At 45.8% G+C, this 18,514-nt stretch overlaps 3 protein-coding genes and 1 pseudogene across 3 annotated transcripts; 3 read left to right on the top strand and 1 right to left on the bottom strand.

Annotated features, from left to right (window-relative positions):
- The first annotated feature begins 467 nt into the window (after positions 1-467).
- LOC123167665 (chaperone protein dnaJ 8, chloroplastic) lies at positions 468-2,208 on the top strand. The gene has a single exon (XM_044585495.1). The coding sequence runs from the start codon at positions 1,141-1,143 to the stop codon at positions 1,537-1,539; it is 399 nt and encodes a 132-aa protein (XP_044441430.1). The 5' UTR covers positions 468-1,140; the 3' UTR covers positions 1,540-2,208.
- Positions 2,209-5,779: 3,571 nt separating this feature from the next.
- On the top strand, positions 5,780-10,254 carry LOC123171395 (magnesium transporter MRS2-B; the record flags this gene model as incomplete). The annotated part of the gene is made up of 5 exons (XM_044588916.1): positions 5,780-6,553; positions 8,948-9,076; positions 9,178-9,519; positions 9,617-9,664; positions 9,874-10,254. Coding segments are annotated over 5 exons (1,524 nt in total), but the record flags the coding sequence as incomplete, so codon positions are not given.
- Positions 10,255-10,945: 691 nt separating this feature from the next.
- On the top strand, positions 10,946-11,432 carry LOC123165103 (uncharacterized). Its single transcript, XM_044582735.1, has one exon. It carries the CDS (start codon positions 11,043-11,045, stop codon positions 11,268-11,270), a length of 228 nt encoding a protein of 75 aa, XP_044438670.1. The 5' UTR covers positions 10,946-11,042; the 3' UTR covers positions 11,271-11,432.
- Positions 11,433-11,474: 42 nt separating this feature from the next.
- LOC123165102 (transmembrane 9 superfamily member 10-like) lies at positions 11,475-12,925 on the bottom strand (annotated as a pseudogene).
- Between the last annotated feature and the right edge of the window lie 5,589 nt (positions 12,926-18,514).

Here is an 18,514-nt window from a genome sequence, read left to right as displayed (position 1 = left end):
TGCGTCCGTTGGCTACAGCTTACCTAAGTAGTACTTCCTCCGTTCCTAAATATAAGTCTTTTTAGACATTTCAAATGAAATACAACATACAGATGTATGTGGACATATTTAAAATGTAGATTCACTCATTTTGCTCCGTATGTAGTTACTTGGTGGAATCTGTAGAAAGACTTATATTTGGGAACAGAGGGAGTACAAAAGAAAGTATGCAGCAGAAGAAAATAAGTCAAGAAAGATACTACTCGATAGCAGGACGGCCCAGCTACAGAAGAAAATAAGCATGTTTTTTTTAGACTAAAGGGAGTTTTATTTCAGAATTATAGAGTTACAGTTAAGAGGCAAGAATTCCTCGGTACATGAAGGCCCTCTATGTAGCCAAACAGCTATGCTATATTCAGTATGGCAATATCTCGCCAAACAATCTGTCAGTCTACTCTGACTACGATGAAACTTTTGCAGAATAAACTCCCAAACCTCTCTTAAGCCTTGGATCTTCAGTGCAAGATGACTATATGGAGACCAGACTAGTGACCCATCTCTGAAGATAGATTGGGCCGTGCACGACCTGAAACTCGATGTGTTGCAGGGCCAATGTAAGGTCTTGCATCATCGCATGTATCTCCACTTCCAACAACTGAAAAAACAACACGCATCAGTCAACCAGCTATTCCTGCTGATGCTGCACAAATCACAACGCACCACAAGGGACGGTGAGGGATTTGACTGAAAACTAAGCAAATTTCAGGTGCGGTAGCAAAACCGGAGAATTGGCGAAAAAGAACAGCTCAATCGAAACTGGGGACGAAAGAAGAGAGCGGATAGCGACGCCTGGTGTCTCCCCCTCGCCAAGTTTCCTCCGCGCCAAAACGTGCGAGCAATGGCAACGTGGGAAACTCCGGCGAAACAAGACAAGCGTGGCCCAGACGCGCCGCTCCTTCCGGCGAACCAACCGCCTCCTCCTCCACCCTATATATTCCACGCGGCAGCCTCATCCATTCCAAGTCCCAACCATCCCAGCTCCACCACGCGGTCAACAGAGCGAACACATCGGGAGATCCAAAGATCCCACAGCTCCGTCACACAGCTCGATCGATCTCGTTCTCGTCTTCTCCTGATCTCTTGCCGCGTGTGGGTACAGCCATGGCCACCGGAGGAGTAGTAGTGCTCAACCTGCGCGTCCCGTCGGCTTCAGTGGCGCCGGCGAGGCCGGTGGGCGGGGGGCTGGAGGATGACCACTACCGGACGCTGAGGCTGGCGCCGGGGGCCACCAGGGGCGAGGTCAAGAGGGCCTTCCACCGCCTCGCGCTGCAGTACCACCCGGACGTCGTGCGGCGAGGCGGCAGCGACGTCTGGCAAGAAAATAGCATCGACTTCGAGCGGATCAACGCGGCATACCAGAGGGTGATGAGCAACATGCGCGAGGCGGAGGCGAGGCTCGAGTACTGGCGGCTCCGCTACGGTCTCGCCGACGAGGACCTCGACCGGTACCGCCGCTACCTCAACGACGACGACGAGGACGACTGGTTCAGAGACCTCTGAAATCTTCTTCGTTGCCGTGCCGTGAGAGAGGGGTTGGCAATCACACTGTAAATTCGCGCGACGTGTGTGGCTGTGTGCTTCTCCCCTGTTTTATTGTAGGGAAGGAACAGATGCAGAAAATCTAGGGTTCTAAGAGCATCTCCAACAGGCGTCAAAAAAAGCTCCGCGCCCTAAAAATTCGTTTTTTTGACGCCCAACAGCTCCAGCAGATGCTGTAGCGCTAAAAAGTTTTGGGCGCGCGCTGAAAAACGCTATCGCGCGCAGCATATTTTGAGCTTCGGATTGGGCGCGCTTCACAAATTGCACTGTTTGCTTTTTGAGCGCGCGTCTTCGGGCGTTTGCTAAAGCAATGTTGGCCCCGGCGCATAAAAAATGCTAAAGTGGCGCGCTATAACTTTTATTGGGCGCGAGATTTTTGTGCGGCCGTTGGAGATGCTCTACCAAATTGTACTACTTGATAGGAACATTTTAATTCCATTGTAAATATATAAAAAAATCAGAGGAATTAATCCAAATTGTGGCTCAGGAACGCTTCTTCTCCTTGGATTTCCATGGATGGAAGGAACGCTTCTTTCGCTTTCTGTGATAATGGCACTGACTGATGACACTTGCTGGTGAAATGGTTCAGTCAGTTTTTCACTGTAAAAATGTCAGCCATTTGTTTTGCTTGATCCTACTTGCATTTTTCTTTTGCATCTGTCACGTGCTGCTACATGGGTAGAAGAGTTGATCTGGATCTGAGATGGTATGGTAGTATTCAAAGATGCATCTTTGTTAATGTTAGTACTAGTACTAATTACCACATCGATTAGCCATGATGCAGAGCTCACAAACTATTCAATTATCGTCCTCCAAGTTCACATCAAATGTTTAATCCCAATGACATGCCAAGAGTCTTGATCCACACAGTTCATTTCCCGTTAGTATCTCGCGTCCGAGACGTGTCGTTGCATGAGAACATTATTTTTTTTAGAAAAGGAGGATGACTCCTGGCATCTGGCCGATGCATGCGGCCACTTTATTAATTATTCACAAAAGTCTTACAAAGTAATACATCAGTAAGTTTGAAGTCACCATCCCGGTAACATCTGTCGCTACTCTTATCCACTTGACGAGGGGTGTCAAAAAACTGAGCCGAATACCAAACAAACTTCGCATCAAAATCTAGCATCTAAAGCCGGAGGCCCCAACCAAGCCACAATACCGGGTCTGGGGCACGTGCCGGTCCGACACACTCTCGGAGGCGGCGGCCGCCGTCTTTCACCTATCCATCTTCGGAAACAGGAACTGGCGCATCAACCTTGGCAGGCCTGCCGTCGATGCCACCACGATGCCAAACAGTGTCGTCCTCCCGCGCGAGTCCGTCAACCCGCATTGGACGCCGAGACTCCACTGCGCCACGCCACCGAGATCCGCCATCATCGATGCGTAGGATGAAACCCCGCTCCGCCACTGGACCCTTCCAGTCAGCACCTGCTCCAAAACGACATTGAAGATGCCATCATCGTACGATCCGGGAAAGACTCAGATCTATGGTTTCCCCCCGAGGGAGATGATGTTGCCTGCAACAATGATGCCTCAACAAGGAAACGACGTCAATGACATCGCCATCGTCCGTCGAGACCGAAGTCGACACGCTTTTCACCGGCAGTCGTGCCATCTCGACCCAGTAGCTGATTGGAACCGCGCGGTGCCTCGCCGAGTAGACGCACGCAACCGACGAAACACTGAGGACCGGCACCGCAACCCTGATCCACCATCGCCGTCGGCCACAACCGCCCAGAAGACAGCACCAGCCGACCGCCGCAGCAGTCGCCGTCCGCATCTCGCGCCGCAGTCGCCGTCCGCATCTCACACCGCCTGGTGCTTGGGTCCACGGATCTGGGCACGCCCCACCACCAGAGGCCACATCCGCGTCACCCGCCTCCCACGTAGCCGCTAGGAAGCCAGATCGCCCCGCCGCGACCCTCCGCATCGCGACGCCCTTGCCCGTCAAATCCGGCCCGCGTCGTATCCACGCGCGAGGGGAGGAACCTGTCGCCGCCGACGCTGGTAGGGTTTTGCCCGGTCACGCCCTCTGGCGGCGACAGGGAAGGGGAGGAGCGGGAGGAGGGGTGGTGAGAGACGGCCAGGGTTCCCTCTCGTCGACTGCGGGGGCGCCTCGGGAGGGGCTCGAGTGGGAGCCCAAGACTACCCCCTATTCATCTATGCCTTTGTTTGAGAGGCTTTCACACGGACGCGGCTAATCTGCTCCCGAGCTCAAATGAGCTCGGGTGAACAGTAAAATCAAACTAAATCAAAAAATCAAAAAATTCCAAATTTTTTTTTGAGAGAAACATTGACAAAAGTTCTAAGTGCCTGCAAAAATTCGTCATGAAATCACATTCCTAGAAGGCGTGGCAAAAAAAACAAAAACAGTACTCTGAAAAAGCTACTTTCAAACGCATTTTGAAGCACTGAATTTGTTTTTTTGCCACGCCTTACAGGAATGTGATTTCATGATGAATTTTTGCAGGCACTTAGAACTTTTGTTAATGTTTCTCTCAAAAAAAATTGAAATTTTTTGAATTTTTTTCGATTTTTTTTCGATTTTACTGTTCATGCGGGAGCATATGAGCTCGGGATCAAAAGATGACTTTCGCTTTCACACTGACTTATTCATCTGTGCTTTTGTTTCAGAGGCTTTCACACTGAAGTGGTCGGTGGCGACACAGGGTCAGAGGACACTAAATAAAGGGATCCTTCTCCGTTTTCTATTGGCGCCGGATTAAACAGATTGTGACTCGCTTTCTTCTGACGGTGCCTGCTAGCTTGTTTCATTCGAGGATTCCTCGCGTCTCCTGACTATCATAGTACAGTTCATCGATCTTGATCTACTTCCATATTTTAGTGATCTAAACGTTTTTATAATTTTTTTATAGAGGAACTACAACTTTAGTTCTTATTTGAAGATGTAAATCAATTTTTTTGTCTAATCATTTTGACCACGGCCGTCTGCTCTCCTGCCTAACCTGTCACGTTCTTCGACACATGTTTTCCCGCTAAAGCAACCGACATGAACAGCTCTCAACAGTCTTCAGAAAGTTGACAGCGAGCCGTGAATGGTAGCTAGATACATGTGCAGACTGTTACGCGTCAACTTTCTCAGCAAACCGTGACACTTTGCCCCATTATTGTCAAATCATGGCAATTTGGGTGGCCCCATTCAAATTTTCTTTTGCTTCCATACTGACTTTTTAGGAGAACAAGAAGGATTTTGTGGTGTCTTGTAAGGGAAAAAGTATCATGACAACCGGTTGCTAACCGTTGATGTCATGGTTAAACAAATATTCATCGCTCCCGGAAAAAATGAAATAAAAAAAATGCATGAATGCCGCCGCCCAAGGATAAGACAACACACATCATTCAACATAAAAAAAAAACAATAGGCACCTTTTTTTGCTTGGCAATAGACATGATTTTTGACATACACATATTTTACAATGTGCTGCGTACCTCTTTTCTTTTACTGTTATTTCTAGAAAAATGTGACTAGATTTCTTTTTGCAAGGATTGTACTCCTTCCGATCCATATTAATTGTCGCTGATTTACTACAAGAGGGAGTAACTAGATTCTTTTAGGAAGTCGACACGAAGAACACAATTTTCTTTAAAAAAATCACATGCTCTTATTTTCGATCAAGAAATATATTTGATTTATATATTTATACCAAATTTTAGGAGAAAAAACTATTCTACTACTCACATAGCCTTTATAGAAAAGGGAGTATAAAAATGCGAAATGATAAACAAGAAAAGCGCAGCTCTGGAAAGGTGTAGCTCCCCATTAATTGTACACGAGAGGTTGATAACGAGTTGGGTTCCTGAAGAAAAATAAGAAAATGATTTAATTATAATTTTTTATCTATTCATCATTGCCATGATAGGATACAAATATAAAAATAAATAAAATTATATCCATGTCCGTAGACCATCCAGCGACGACTATAAGCACCGGAACGAGCCCGAAGGCACACCGCTATCATATTACTTTATTGGTTACGATTCCAAAGCATTGCATCTGAATTTTTTATCGAGTTTGAATAAAGTTATAGGATATTTGAAAAAAGAAAATTTCTAATGTGTGGTTGGGATCCTCTCAATTCTCTCCCAAACAAAAACAAATCTCTGAAAAAAAAAAGAGATTCTCTGCCGAAGAAGATCCAGCAGCACGCGAGCGCATTAAACTCCACACAACCCAACTGCCAGCGCGTGGCGCAAGCGCAACGCAACGCAACACACGAACCGACCTCCAAATCCCGGATTCCCCAGGGGCCCATCCGCGAAAAGACCCCACAGCCGGGAGGAGGAGCCCATCCCGTCCCACCCCACCGCCGCGGCCAAAAACCAATCACGCCTCCCGGCGGCGGCCCGCGCGGCGCCGGCCATGGCGGACGCCGTCAAGCAGCCGCTCCTCCACCACCAGCAGCCCTACGCGTACCCGTCGCACGCCGCGTCGGCCTCCTCCCCCGCGCTCCCCTCCGTGCCCCACTCCGGGACCGCCACCCCCACCCCCGGGGCCGGGGGCGCCGCCTCCGCCTCCTTCGCCGGGGGCCGCCGCTTCCCGGGCGGCCTTGACGTGCCCAACCTCAAGAAGCGCGGCGGCGGCACGCGCAGCTGGATCCGCGTCGAGGCCGCCACGGCCTCCGTGCAGACGCTGGAGGTCGACAAGGCCACCATGATGCGCCGCTGCGAGCTCCCCGCCCGCGACCTCCGCCTCCTCGACCCGCTCTTCGTCTACCCCTCCACCGTCCTCGGCCGCGAGCGCGCCATCGTCGTCAACCTCGAGCAGATCCGCTGCGTCATCACCGCCGACGAGGTGCTCCTCCTCAACTCCCTCGACAGCTACGTCTTCCAGTACGCCGCCGAGCTGCAGCGCCGCCTCCTCCAGCGCGCCGAGGGCGACGAGCTCCCCTTCGAGTTCCGCGCCCTCGAGCTCGCCCTCGAGGCCGCCTGCTCCTTCCTCGACGCCCAGGTACCCACGCCACCACGCGCTCCACAGCCTTGGGTTCCACCCCTCTAATAAAATCACTGTCTATGCATCTGCTGTGATTACTTATTAGTCATAGAGGTATGATGATCCCATAATTATTGTAGTACAAATTTTCTGCAATACTGCGGTTTAGTTTGATGATAGAATTGGAGTGGGCTAAGTTCATCCGAATGTCTAATACTTAGATACTATAAGTGATGTAATGGTGGGCACACACTAAATTTGGGTCAGTGCCTCTGATCCCCAAGAAACAAAGAATGTTTGGCCACTTTGGGGAAAGGGAATGGGAGTTTCCAGGTGGGAGTTTATTGGGGGATTATGCTTCAGGAAATTGATTAGTAGTCCCAAACCCATGATTGGTGTGTGTGGTGGGATTTGAGAGGAAGTTCTATCCCACTTGCATTAGCAGGGGACCAGGGAAGAGGTACGTGAGAATTGGCCTCCTTAATTCCCTTTCCCCTTCCCTCCTCAACTCCCTTCCCCCCCTACCAAACGATGGATTATAGGTTTGCTCATCGGTGTCAGTTGGATCAAAATTATCACTGATTGTTGCATCTCCTGCCTCCCTTTTGGAGGTGTACTGAAGGAGTTAATGAATAGTTGGCGTCAGTCTGCTACATCTGCAATTAGAGATTCAGGTCGTGGCATGTCTTTTGCTTTTGAAATTTTAACACTCTGTGATGCATTATGCTTTAGGAAGGGGATGAAAGTCTGAGCTGATTTAACCGTTGGACTGAGAAATATAGGTCTAAGAGGAAAAGTTATACCAACATAGATCTCTGAATGGAAAAAGGGCCAGTGGGTCAATCTGTGGGTGTTTAGAGGTGACGGTTTCTTGTTTAAGAAGTCACCACATTCCTAAGTGCATATTCTTTCCTTCTGTAGGTGTTCTCTTTGATGCCTTTACCCCTTCATTACCAGTACAATGATGCTTTCTCTGTTAAAATCTTGACACTACATTATCAATCTCCAACAGCTTGATTGATTCTAAGCTCACCAGAAATATTTGTTCAGAAATTGGATCATCTATCTCATATGCTTATACCTGAACCCTCTCTAATGTGGTATTCCTGTGCCAGATGTTTGCCGTTTGGTTATAGTTATAATTGCATACTTCGATTTGGGATTTGTTATGAGGCTACTTGCTACTATATGGGACTGGAGACACCTTCTGTAATGGGGAAAACAAATAACTGTTTGAACTGTGAAATGAGGTTATGCAGAAATATTTAACACCAACATTACTATTTGACTTCCCTTTTGCTAGACCAGCCAATGCTGTTCTTATGTTAGAAAAATAAGCAGTTTATTATTTAATCTTGATATGGGTAAGCCGACATTACCTAGCTGCAAGAGGACTGGAGCAGATTTAGGCTTTGCTTGACATAGCGATTTTCTTAATATCACTTTCAACCTAGTATTTTTCTACTCCCTCCGTATCAAAATATAAGACGTTTTTGCAGTTAAATTTAAACTGCAAAAACTTCTTATATTTTGGTACAGAGGTAGTAGTATATAGATCAGTTTAGGCTTTGCATGACATAGTAATTTTCTTAATAGCACTTTCAACCTACTCCCTCTGTCTAAAAATATAAGGTGTGTGTCAAAAAACGTCTTATATTTTGAGACAGAGGGAGTAGTATTTTTCTAGTATATAGATATAGATCAGCTGACAACTATCTGTTGGGAATATAACAGTGAACTTTTACTAGAGTTGGTAAATATTCTTCACAAATCAGAACTACATGATTCCACAGTTTAATGCCAGTGAGTGCACAACAATCCTAAGCAGAGACTTGGATTCACTGTAGTTTGGGATGTATTATGGAAATTATGCTTTTGGTTTGAAAAATAGTAGTCAATAATTAGTGAATGGATGCAAGAGTAGCTTGTTCATATTTTATTTAAAAAACTGCTTACCAGCACATTGAAAGCTTTAATTTATTGACAGAAATACTACCTCTGTACCAAAATACTTGTAGTTGGGGGAACTTGTACTAGTTTCCCCCAACTACAAGTATTTCAGTACAGAGGGAGTATCTTGTAAAGGCTTCATACAAGAACCATCACCTGAACATGATTTATGTACCAATGTCTGCACTGATTCTCTAGCTTTTCGAGTTGCAGAAAGTGACAAAGGTTACAATTTGTACAGTTCATGCTCTTTGAGATACTCACAGATAGCTCATGCTAACTAATGTGCTATTAATCTTTACTATTTAGCTATGAAAATATAATTTGTATCTCTGAAGGTCGGCAGCCTCTTACCTCATCAAGTTCATTGGAAATCATATTTATTGCACCAAAGCATGATGATCTCCTTGATATTAGTTCAAACTGGAGCATGTCTGAATCTGCATTTTCTGCCTTTCTCAGGCAGCAGAATTGGAAATTGAAGCATATCCCTTACTGGATGAGCTAACATCAAAAATTAGTACTCTAAATCTGGAACGTGTTCGGCGGCTAAAAAGTAGACTAGTTGCTCTGACCAGAAGAGTCCAGAAGGTAAGTTTGCATTATGATTGGAATCCTGCTTCTCTTGTTCTTCAGATAATCTATTTCTAAGGATTGATCTGCTATATAATTGCCATTGCATCTTGCAATAGGTCAGGGATGAAATAGAACAGCTAATGGATGATGATGGAGATATGGCTGAGATGTATCTTACCGAGAAAAAGATGAGGATGGAATCATCATCTGTGTTTGGTGATCAATCATTGGCGACCTTCAACGCGGCAGCCGCTGGGACTTCAGTTTCAGCTCCTGTGTCTCCAGTCTCTTCACCCACAGAATCACGGAAATTGGAGAAAACCTACAGCTTGTGTAGAAGTAGACATGATAGTGTAAAGAGCTCAGATAACTCAGTGACTGAACATATTGAGGAGCTTGAAATGTTACTGGAAGCATATTTTGTAGTCATCGACAGCACTCTTAACAAGCTGACCTCGGTAATGAGTCGCCTTTATTCAAAATTGCACGATATCTTGTTATTTTTTTCTATAACTTGGAGTTGAAGGTGTATGATTAATTTTTTCCTTCTTTCAGCTGAAGGAGTATATTGATGACACCGAAGATTTTATCAACATTCAGCTGGTACATCAGCATATCTCGCACTCTTCTCATTCAAGTTACCAGCACGTAGGATCTATGCATTTCACGTACTGATGCCTGCTGCTCTGAACTAACTGAATTACCTTGAGTTTCCTGTTTTAGGAGAATGCACGTAGGATCTACGCCTTTCACATAGTGTTGCCTGCTGGTCTCTATACTAATCGAGCTAATCTTAACTCTCCTGTTCCCAGGACAATGTTCGGAATCAGTTGATCCAGTTCGAGCTTCTGCTAACAACCGCAACGTTTGTCGTCGCTATTTTTGGAGTGGTCGCGGGGGTATTCGGGATGAACTTCGAGACCGACGTTTTCAGCATTCAGAACGCATTCCAGTGGGTGCTGATCATTACTGGAGTGGTGGGCGCTTTCATCTTCTGCTTCTTCGTCTGGTTCTTCAAGTACAAGAGACTGATGCCCCTGTAGATATAAGCTCCCCTCATTATGCGGACTCAACCTTCTGTTCTCTGTTAAGGTACTTGATCAGAAAGCACTGAATCCATGTAAATCAACATTCTTTCAGGGGCTTGCCATGTACCTACTACAAAATCAAATGAAAACAAATTTTTTTCCTTACTCTGATGTAAATGGGTTATCATAGAAATAGTTCTCAAGTCTTAACCTTCCATCCTTCCAAATATTTCGCCTATTAATAAAACAGGTATTTGGTGGGGTGGTTATAGATATAAAATTCTTGTATGAACATAATTTTAGGACTCCGCTACAAATGACAAATCTGACTTTAGATTTTTTTATCATGGCAAATCAAACTTTTTCTATGGCAATTTGTGTTTGCCGAGGAAATCAAGTTGAGTTTGCAAGCATGGCAAATCCGTCTTGGTTCATTTATTTTGTGTGGAAATTGCCGTGCTCGCCAACCGAATTTGCCATCCTCACCCCAATAAAATTGCCGTAAAAAATGTTCCATTTGCCATGCTTAAAAATCAGATGTCAGATTTTAGCATTACCGTAATTTTAACAGAGTATGCTTAGGGCTTTCGTCTAACTCCATATGAGAAAACTGTTTTTACTACTCGTAGTAGCTTATGTAATTTGTGCTACGGTCGTTCGTCGGTATGTAAGCTCTTAGTTCATTCCCGAGACAGACGAAGTACTCCAGATGTAGGGTATGCTGACGCTGAGTCACCAGGTGAAGGGTATGCTGGCGCTGCGTCCCACTACGTGGCAGTGACACCGCGCCACGCGTCCTCACATGCATCCCAGTGGCCGCTTAACGTGCTCACTTAAGGCCCCTCTCGTCCTTGTCCGAGGGCTCATCTCAGCAGTGGCAAACCAGTAAACAAGAAAGCTTGGGCGTAGCTCGCAACTAGGCAGCGAGAAGAGGAGAGCATCGTCCGTTCACCATGTGGCCGGAGATGAAGGCGTGGGCGTCCATGGCCGACGACCCGCTGAAGCGCGCCTCGTCGTCGGCGACGAGCCCGTCCAGCCCCATGCGCCGCTTCAGCCCCACCACGATGGCCGTCGGCGGCCTCCTCGCCGTCGGCACCGTCGGCTACTTCATGTTCATGGGCAAGGACGACAGGCAGCGCGAGCGCGACAGGCACAACGAGCGCCTGGCTCAGCGCCCCTGAGAAGCTGCCATCGTCGCCGCCCCTCGCCTGAGGGAGGCGAACGCCGTCTAGCTTAGCATACTAGCCGCCGCCGCGTAATAGTAATAAAATCCTCCCCCTTCCGTGTGCTCTGTTGTTTATGTACTCTTTTATCAGTGAAACATGCATAGATTTCGCTGAGCAGATATGGTCTCCTCTGTACTGAAGATGGTTAATCCTCTGAACTTTAGTACCGCACGAATTCAGAGAGCTGTATGTAGTTTGCTGTAAGGACACACACATACACCCAGCCACTGACATATCAGAAGTTCACCCAGTTCCCGGTCATAACTGAAAACATCATACTGTAGGATCTCCCAAGATAACGCCTGAAGAAGCAGAGCCTACTTGCCTGCCACTAACTACTCTGATGATCTTGTCGACCTCGAGGGAGGAGGAGTAGATGAGGTTGGTGAACCAGAAGCAGGCGTAGAAGCCGATGGTGATCGCCGGTGAGGACGAAGAAGGCGTAGGAGGCGATGAGCATGTACCCGAAGTAGAGCGCGCCGGAGACCACCTTGGTGACTGATGTCCAGCTTGGTGAAGAAGTGGAAGTAGCTGAAGAAGTGGAAGGCGGCGTAGAGGAAGAGGTAGAGCGCCGACGAGCCGGCCGTCAGGCAAGTACGACCTCCACCACCACCGGTAGTCCTCGCTGCAGGGCTGGAAGTAGCAGAGCACCACTGCGATCTCCACGCAGGTCAGCGCCAGGATCACCAACGCCAGCAGCAGGAACCCGAAGATGTAGTAGAACTGGTGCAACCAGACGGAGGTGATGAAGACCGCGCCGAACGGGAGCACGCCGCCGATCAGCACCGACACAGCCGGGTGCATGTACCACGGCTGCTCCGGGATCGGCCGCGGGATCTTGTTCGTCCGCACCGGGTCCTCCGCCGCGGGCCTCCTCTTGAAGAAGCCGTGGTAGCTCCCCACGAACACCAGCGGCACCGAGATGCCGAACCAGAGCAGCACCAGTGCCGACATGGTGGTGAAGGGCACCGCGCCGGAGGACCTCTCGCCCCATATGAGCGCGTAGAGGACGAAGAAGATGGCGAACACCGTGCCGGGGAACATGGTCGCCGTCTTGACGGTGACCTTCTTCCACTCCGACCCCCTGAGAGCCTTGTACAGGCGCGCCGAGGAGTAGCCCGCGAGCACGCCCATGAAGACCCACGCGAGGAGCGATCCGTGTTGGCATCCCGGTGGTACTTGACCAGGAACTTGAAGTGGTTTGTGGATGAAATGCTTCTCCTCCTTGCTCTGCACAAACCAAGCAATTGGATGGGATCCAGTCCAGGTGAAGTGAGAAGTCATATAGACACGGACCTGCCGAACCTAGAGGCAGAAAAGAACTGACCCCGGCGAGCTGGCCCTTGACGCCGACGTGCACGCCGTGCTGGTACCCTCCTGATCCAGCCTCTTGATCGGCACCACCAGAGGGAGGACCAACCAATTAACACGAATGTGAATATATTAGTGAACTGTGTGACCGATCTGTGAACATTTTTGCATTTGATCTGACAAATCTATCTCACATGTTGACGCGGTAGTCGTCCTCGAACTTGTCCTTGACGATATATGGGGAGTTCTCGATGAGTCGGCCCCAGGTTCCGGCCGGGTGGTGCAAGCTGACCGGACTAATTGGTCGTACCTGCAGAAATTTGGTGTCATCTCTACATCTAGTCGTCATCTACGTCGACCGTCCTCCTGTCAGTGGAGGCGCGAACGTGTCGTCGTTGCGCACGCGTGCCTTCGCGCTCGAACACTATACACCATTGGTCGTAGATCAGACTATCAGAGGGAAGATCTTGCTGTGTGCAGCTTCGTCACGCGCAAACGCCGTTTTACAGGACTGTTAGCTAATCCCCATACCCCACCGCAATCTATGCTCGTTCCTCCTAAAAAGATCATCATAGTTTCAACATAGTATTACCTTAGGTACCGTGATCTGTCCTCTTCTAGTATCAGATTCAGCTGCCACCTGCACCTGCACTCACAAACCTTTCTTTCAATTGCTTCTCACCAAACTATCTTAGTACCTTTTCTGGTCGACCAGTTTTAGTCCCGTTTTTATCTTTCCCTTTATTTCCTTTTTCCTTCTCCATTTCCCTTCCTTGAAAGAATGTTCACTATTTCAAGAACACTCTTTGGAATTCATGAATATTTTTAAAATATCTGAACATTTTTTAATTTTTTGTCAATGTTCTAATTTAGATCAATATTTACAAATATATAAATGTTAGAAATTGGTTACAACTTAGAAATACACAAGCATTCTTTAATATTGGTGGATTTTTAATTTTTTTGCCTTTAAAAAAAAATTCTCATACACTTTCTAGTTCATGAATATTTTTTAATATTTCAATTATCTGGAGCTGGTTATTTGGGAGATAATCAGCATATCAAAAGGGAATCACTAATGTCCGGATTGCCAAACGGGCCGGCCCAGTCACAGGTTCAGGTTAACATGGGTTGGGCCTGCCCCGGCTCGTCATCGGCTAATTTTGCTGTTAGTATTATGGGCAAGTTTGGTTGGTCATGGCCATATATACAACCTTTTGCCAAACACTATCAGGGAAAAGCTTATAGGCAGACGCTTACTAGTAGCGCGGGTTTATAACCCTCGCCACTGCTACTTACTAGTAGCGCGGGTTTTTACCCCTTGCTACTACTAAGTTGATACTAGTAGCGCGGGTTTTTAACCCTCGCTACTGCTAAGCGGTCTCTATCGTGCCCTCCCGGGACATGCCATAGTAGTAGCGAGGGGTACAAACTCGCGCTGCTACTACTAAGTTGATAGTAGTAGCGCGGTTTTATACCCCTTGCTACTACTAAGTACGAGGTAGGTGAAATCTCCATATCCTCGGCCGAATCCCTCCTCTCTCCCTCACTTCTCCCCCCCCCCCCCTCTCACTTTCCTCCTCTCTCTCCCTCACTTTCCCCCTCTCTCCATGGTGCTCCTGCCCAAGAACATCTCCTCCTCCATGGCACCCAACGTCTTCCTCCTCGCATCACTGGTGTCCAAGAGCTCGCCCGTCTTCCCCCTCGCCTCCATGCAACCACGGCGGAGCACCTCACCACCGGTGAGCAGCCCCGATGCGCCCTCCATCTCCTTCCTTTCTCCCTTGTTTCTCTTTTTCCCTCTCCCTCTCCCTTTGGTTTTACTCACCTCCCATGCCCATGCCTGCACAGGTCGTCGACATGGCCAACCAGGAGTTCTCCGCCTTGACCGCAAAGAGGATCCTCACACTGTCGTCTTGCTCTACACTGGATCCGGCCCTCTCCAACAGTCGTCGCCGGATCTGGTCTGCCACTACCCGTCCACACCTCCAGCGACGCCTGTCGTCGCTGGATCGAACCATTGACACCATTGACAACATGCACGGGGTCGAGATTTCTTTTTGGTTTTTGAAATTATAGTAGTAGCGCGGGTCACAGACATACGCTACAAATAGTTAGTAGTAACGCGTGTGGAATCCGCGCTACTAGTAACGCATGTATTAGTAGCGCGGGTGGCACCCGCGCTACTACTACGAGTTAGCTGTAGCGCCGTAGTAGTAGCGCGGGCTACTAGGCTTTTTCCTAGTAATGAACCTTGCAACAATTTTGGCAGCAGTTTTTAGGTGCAATGTTTGCGTAGTATATATGGTGGGGTAGCTATAGCCTGCTATATGTTTTCTAGAATGTTCATAAAACCGACAGAAAACCAGACAGCAAAACTGAAAAACGTTGCACTACACTGGCAAAAATGGTTGGCCTATCTGGAGCGCTCCCCTGGCATCTGTGCGAGAGGCTCTTATTTGACACAAAAAAGGTGAAATATGGCTTCCCGCTGTTACCTATTTGACGCTTTTCTTTTATCAAAATGGCGCCGAAGCGACGCCCAAATGCACATAGGCGTTCTACAAGGCAAAATGTAGGCGCTCTGTAGCAAGACTGACCATTCCTAAGGATTGATAGTGAGTTTTAGCAGTTTTGTTTTGAATCTTCTGTGTTGCTCGTTTCTTTGTCGACAAGTTTTAGTCCCGTTTTTATCTTTTCCTTTCTTTTCTTTTTTCCTTTTCCATTTCCTTTCCTTGAAAGAATGTTCACTATTTTAAGAATATTCTTTGGAATTCATGAATATTTTGGAAATATATATTTATTTTTTATTTCTTTGTGAATGTTTTAAATTAGATGAACATTGAGAAATATATAAATTTTAGAAATATTTTGGAAATTGGTTACAACTTAGAAGTACACGAGAATTTTTTAATATTGGTGATTGTAAAATTGTTTTTCCTTTTTTAAAATTCTCATTTTTTTAGATTTTTTAATTAAATTTTCATACACTTTCTAATTCACAAATATTTTCTAATATTTTAATTATCTGCAGCTGGTTATTTGGGAGATAATCATCACTAATGTCATGATCGCCACAAGTTTGGCAGCAGTTTGTAGGTGCGATGTTTGCGTAGTATATATGGTGGAGTAGCTATAGCATGCTATATGTTTGAGCAGTCTGCTCTAGTAAATTTTGCCAGATTCTGTAACAATTTTGGCGACCGGTTTCTTCGTCCTGGCAAAATATTGCTATGAATCAAACCAGCCAAAAGATGTTGGAGACACTGGGTTGATTCAGCTCCATTGATTCCGCAAAAGAAAAAAATCAGTTCCATTGGATATTGGCCCCCATGGTTTTTTTAAGGTCACGGGGGTTGGGGGGGGGGGGGGGGGTGCAAAGCCCCCGACTGAATCATTTTCTCTATTTGGCCCCCATGTCATGCCATGGACATGCACTTTTTCCCAAGGTGAAAATGGGAAGTCCTTTCATAGTGCACTTGCTAAGTTCCAAGTTATTGCAATCCATTTTTCCTGCTAAAAAGAGAACCATTAATTCCTCCCTCCAGCATTGCCCTTTGTACATGCATGTACTGACGTCATATATCCAAGGCTGGAAACATGCCTAAACAGTAAACACTTGTGCCTTATCCTCTAGCTAGATTCTTCTTTTTCTGATCCATCAAGCATGTGCATGTCCAGGCTCCAGGGACTGGCACATTAGCAAGATTTTTCTTTTCCTTCCAAATCATACACAACTCTGGCAAGCATCATTGCACCGAATCATGTCCCAATTAAGCATGCCACGAAAGTACGTACGTAGTGGCAATAATTTATATGTACTGTACTAACTAACTAACCTGTACTATGTCCTTATCCTTTCAGGAATGTGCAGTCGAAATGTTATCCGGTCCCTAAGCATCCGTAATCAGATGCAAGGCATGCATGCCTACAAAGGAGCTCCAGATAGCTAGCTATAGCTACAAAGTTTGATACAGTTTTGCTGTATGTCTTCATGAAACTTTGAACTTCTAAGCGCATATACACAATATGTTTATGTACCTTAAATGATTAGCCGGTGGCTTCGAGGAAACGAATTTCTCAGATTATTTGTATTTATAAATAGCTTCCCACTCACTAGCCAAGACTAAAGTATTATTAATCCCTTCTTTTTGACAACGTCAAATGTTCATGTCCTAGTTAATTATTGGAGTGTATATGTACACATATTACTTGCATGTCTGAAACACATGGACTGGCTGTATCACATTTGCAACAGATCTCTATATAATTTGTATAGAGGCTGTGCCAATTAATTCGGGTCGGAGGGGGTACTTCTTTTGAAATAGATGGGGTTCTTGATGATGTCTCACAGGCTTATGCCCACCTTTGACCATTTCTTCTTACAAATATGCACGTTATGTTTTATAAAAAAACATGGCACGCTTTTATAAACAGCCATATTAATTGGTACCATTTGCAGCTAACCAAGCTAAGCCATTTCTAATTGCTAAATTAAGAATTCCCTGCAAAAGCAAAGATAAATTAGTTCAATCACGGACTTTCTAAAAGGACATCTAATATGAAATCAGCAGAGGAAGTATATATATATAATCAAATTTCTCAATAGAATTTTATTGATTTTATCTCATGTGCATCCATCTATGATGCATCTGCACGACTGCACCATATTTCATCTGCCGCGCGCGACTACTTTTCCTTGTAGGAATCAGTCTAAAAAGAAGGCCTAGCTAGTTAATTACTAATTAACTAGGTTATTCCAATTCGGTCTAGCTATTTCTAATCTCCACAATCCTACAGCCTTTTTTTTTTCCTGATCAAGGCCACAAGATACCCTTGTCATCCAATGGCATGGGTGATTCCCTTTTGGGTCTTTTGAGAAGGATAGCCGTACGATTATGACATGAGAGCTCCAAGTATCTATATGCAAACTATGCAGCTGCGTGATAGATGCATATATTAGACTAATTGCAAAGGCAAGTTCACTTTGAAGTGGACACGTTTCTAGACGCGAGAGGATGAGCACTGGGCGAGCAATACATGAGTGGACACATGGCTAGGCAAGTAGGCAGTATCTCCATATGTAGCATTTTTTGCTATTATGCCTTTTGATTTACCTACTACTTTTGTAGTACACTAAAGGTGAGCACCTTTCTTTGGGATTTAGTAATTTAACCTGACCATAAAGCTAGATCAGTGTACCTATCCAGTGAGACCATTATTAGCGTTTGTAATGAAGGGTGGACTAATCAATGGACACTCATTGGTACACCTTAGTAGTTTTAGTGGTATGAAAGCTTGTGACTGAAGACATGAAGGTAATGCCTTGTAATTGTTTGCAGAATTCTTTGATAAATATGTATTATTGAAAGACAGAATTAGTTATGAAATAAACCCATCTAGCATTTAGTAATTTCTCTAACTAATAAAAACCACTTTTACCGCGCGTCTGCACATTTTTTGATAGCATTTCCCCGTCAAAAAGTTGTAGCCACACTTCAGCGCCTAATTGTTGCATTGTGTCACGTTTTATCATAATTAACAACCCAATCAATCAAAATCAGGGTAAATGTTAAATAGGGTAAAACATGGCACAATGTAACAATGTTGGAGGTAAATTGTGGAAAAACTTTAAAGGCCCCGTTTTAAAAATGTAGGAATAGGAAAAACACAAAACTGGAACGTCTTGTCCATTCAAATCATATAGGATTCGAGTTTGTTTGATTGCATCACATGAAAAAAAGGTTTTTTCCCAAGAGGTTGGGGCAGATGCTAGATTTCCTGTGAAATGTAATACAATTGATTCTATAGGAAAAAAAATCATATGATTTCAATAATACAAATCAAATGATCTATGTAGGAAAAATTCCTAAGGATCCTGATCCTCC

The sequence above is a fragment of the Triticum aestivum genome, chromosome 7D, assembly GCF_018294505.1.
Source record: "Triticum aestivum cultivar Chinese Spring chromosome 7D, IWGSC CS RefSeq v2.1, whole genome shotgun sequence".
NCBI lineage: Eukaryota > Viridiplantae > Streptophyta > Magnoliopsida > Poales > Poaceae > Triticum > Triticum aestivum.
The sequence above is the reverse complement of the archived record's forward strand: the minus strand, read 5'-3'. Positions and strand labels throughout refer to the sequence as shown.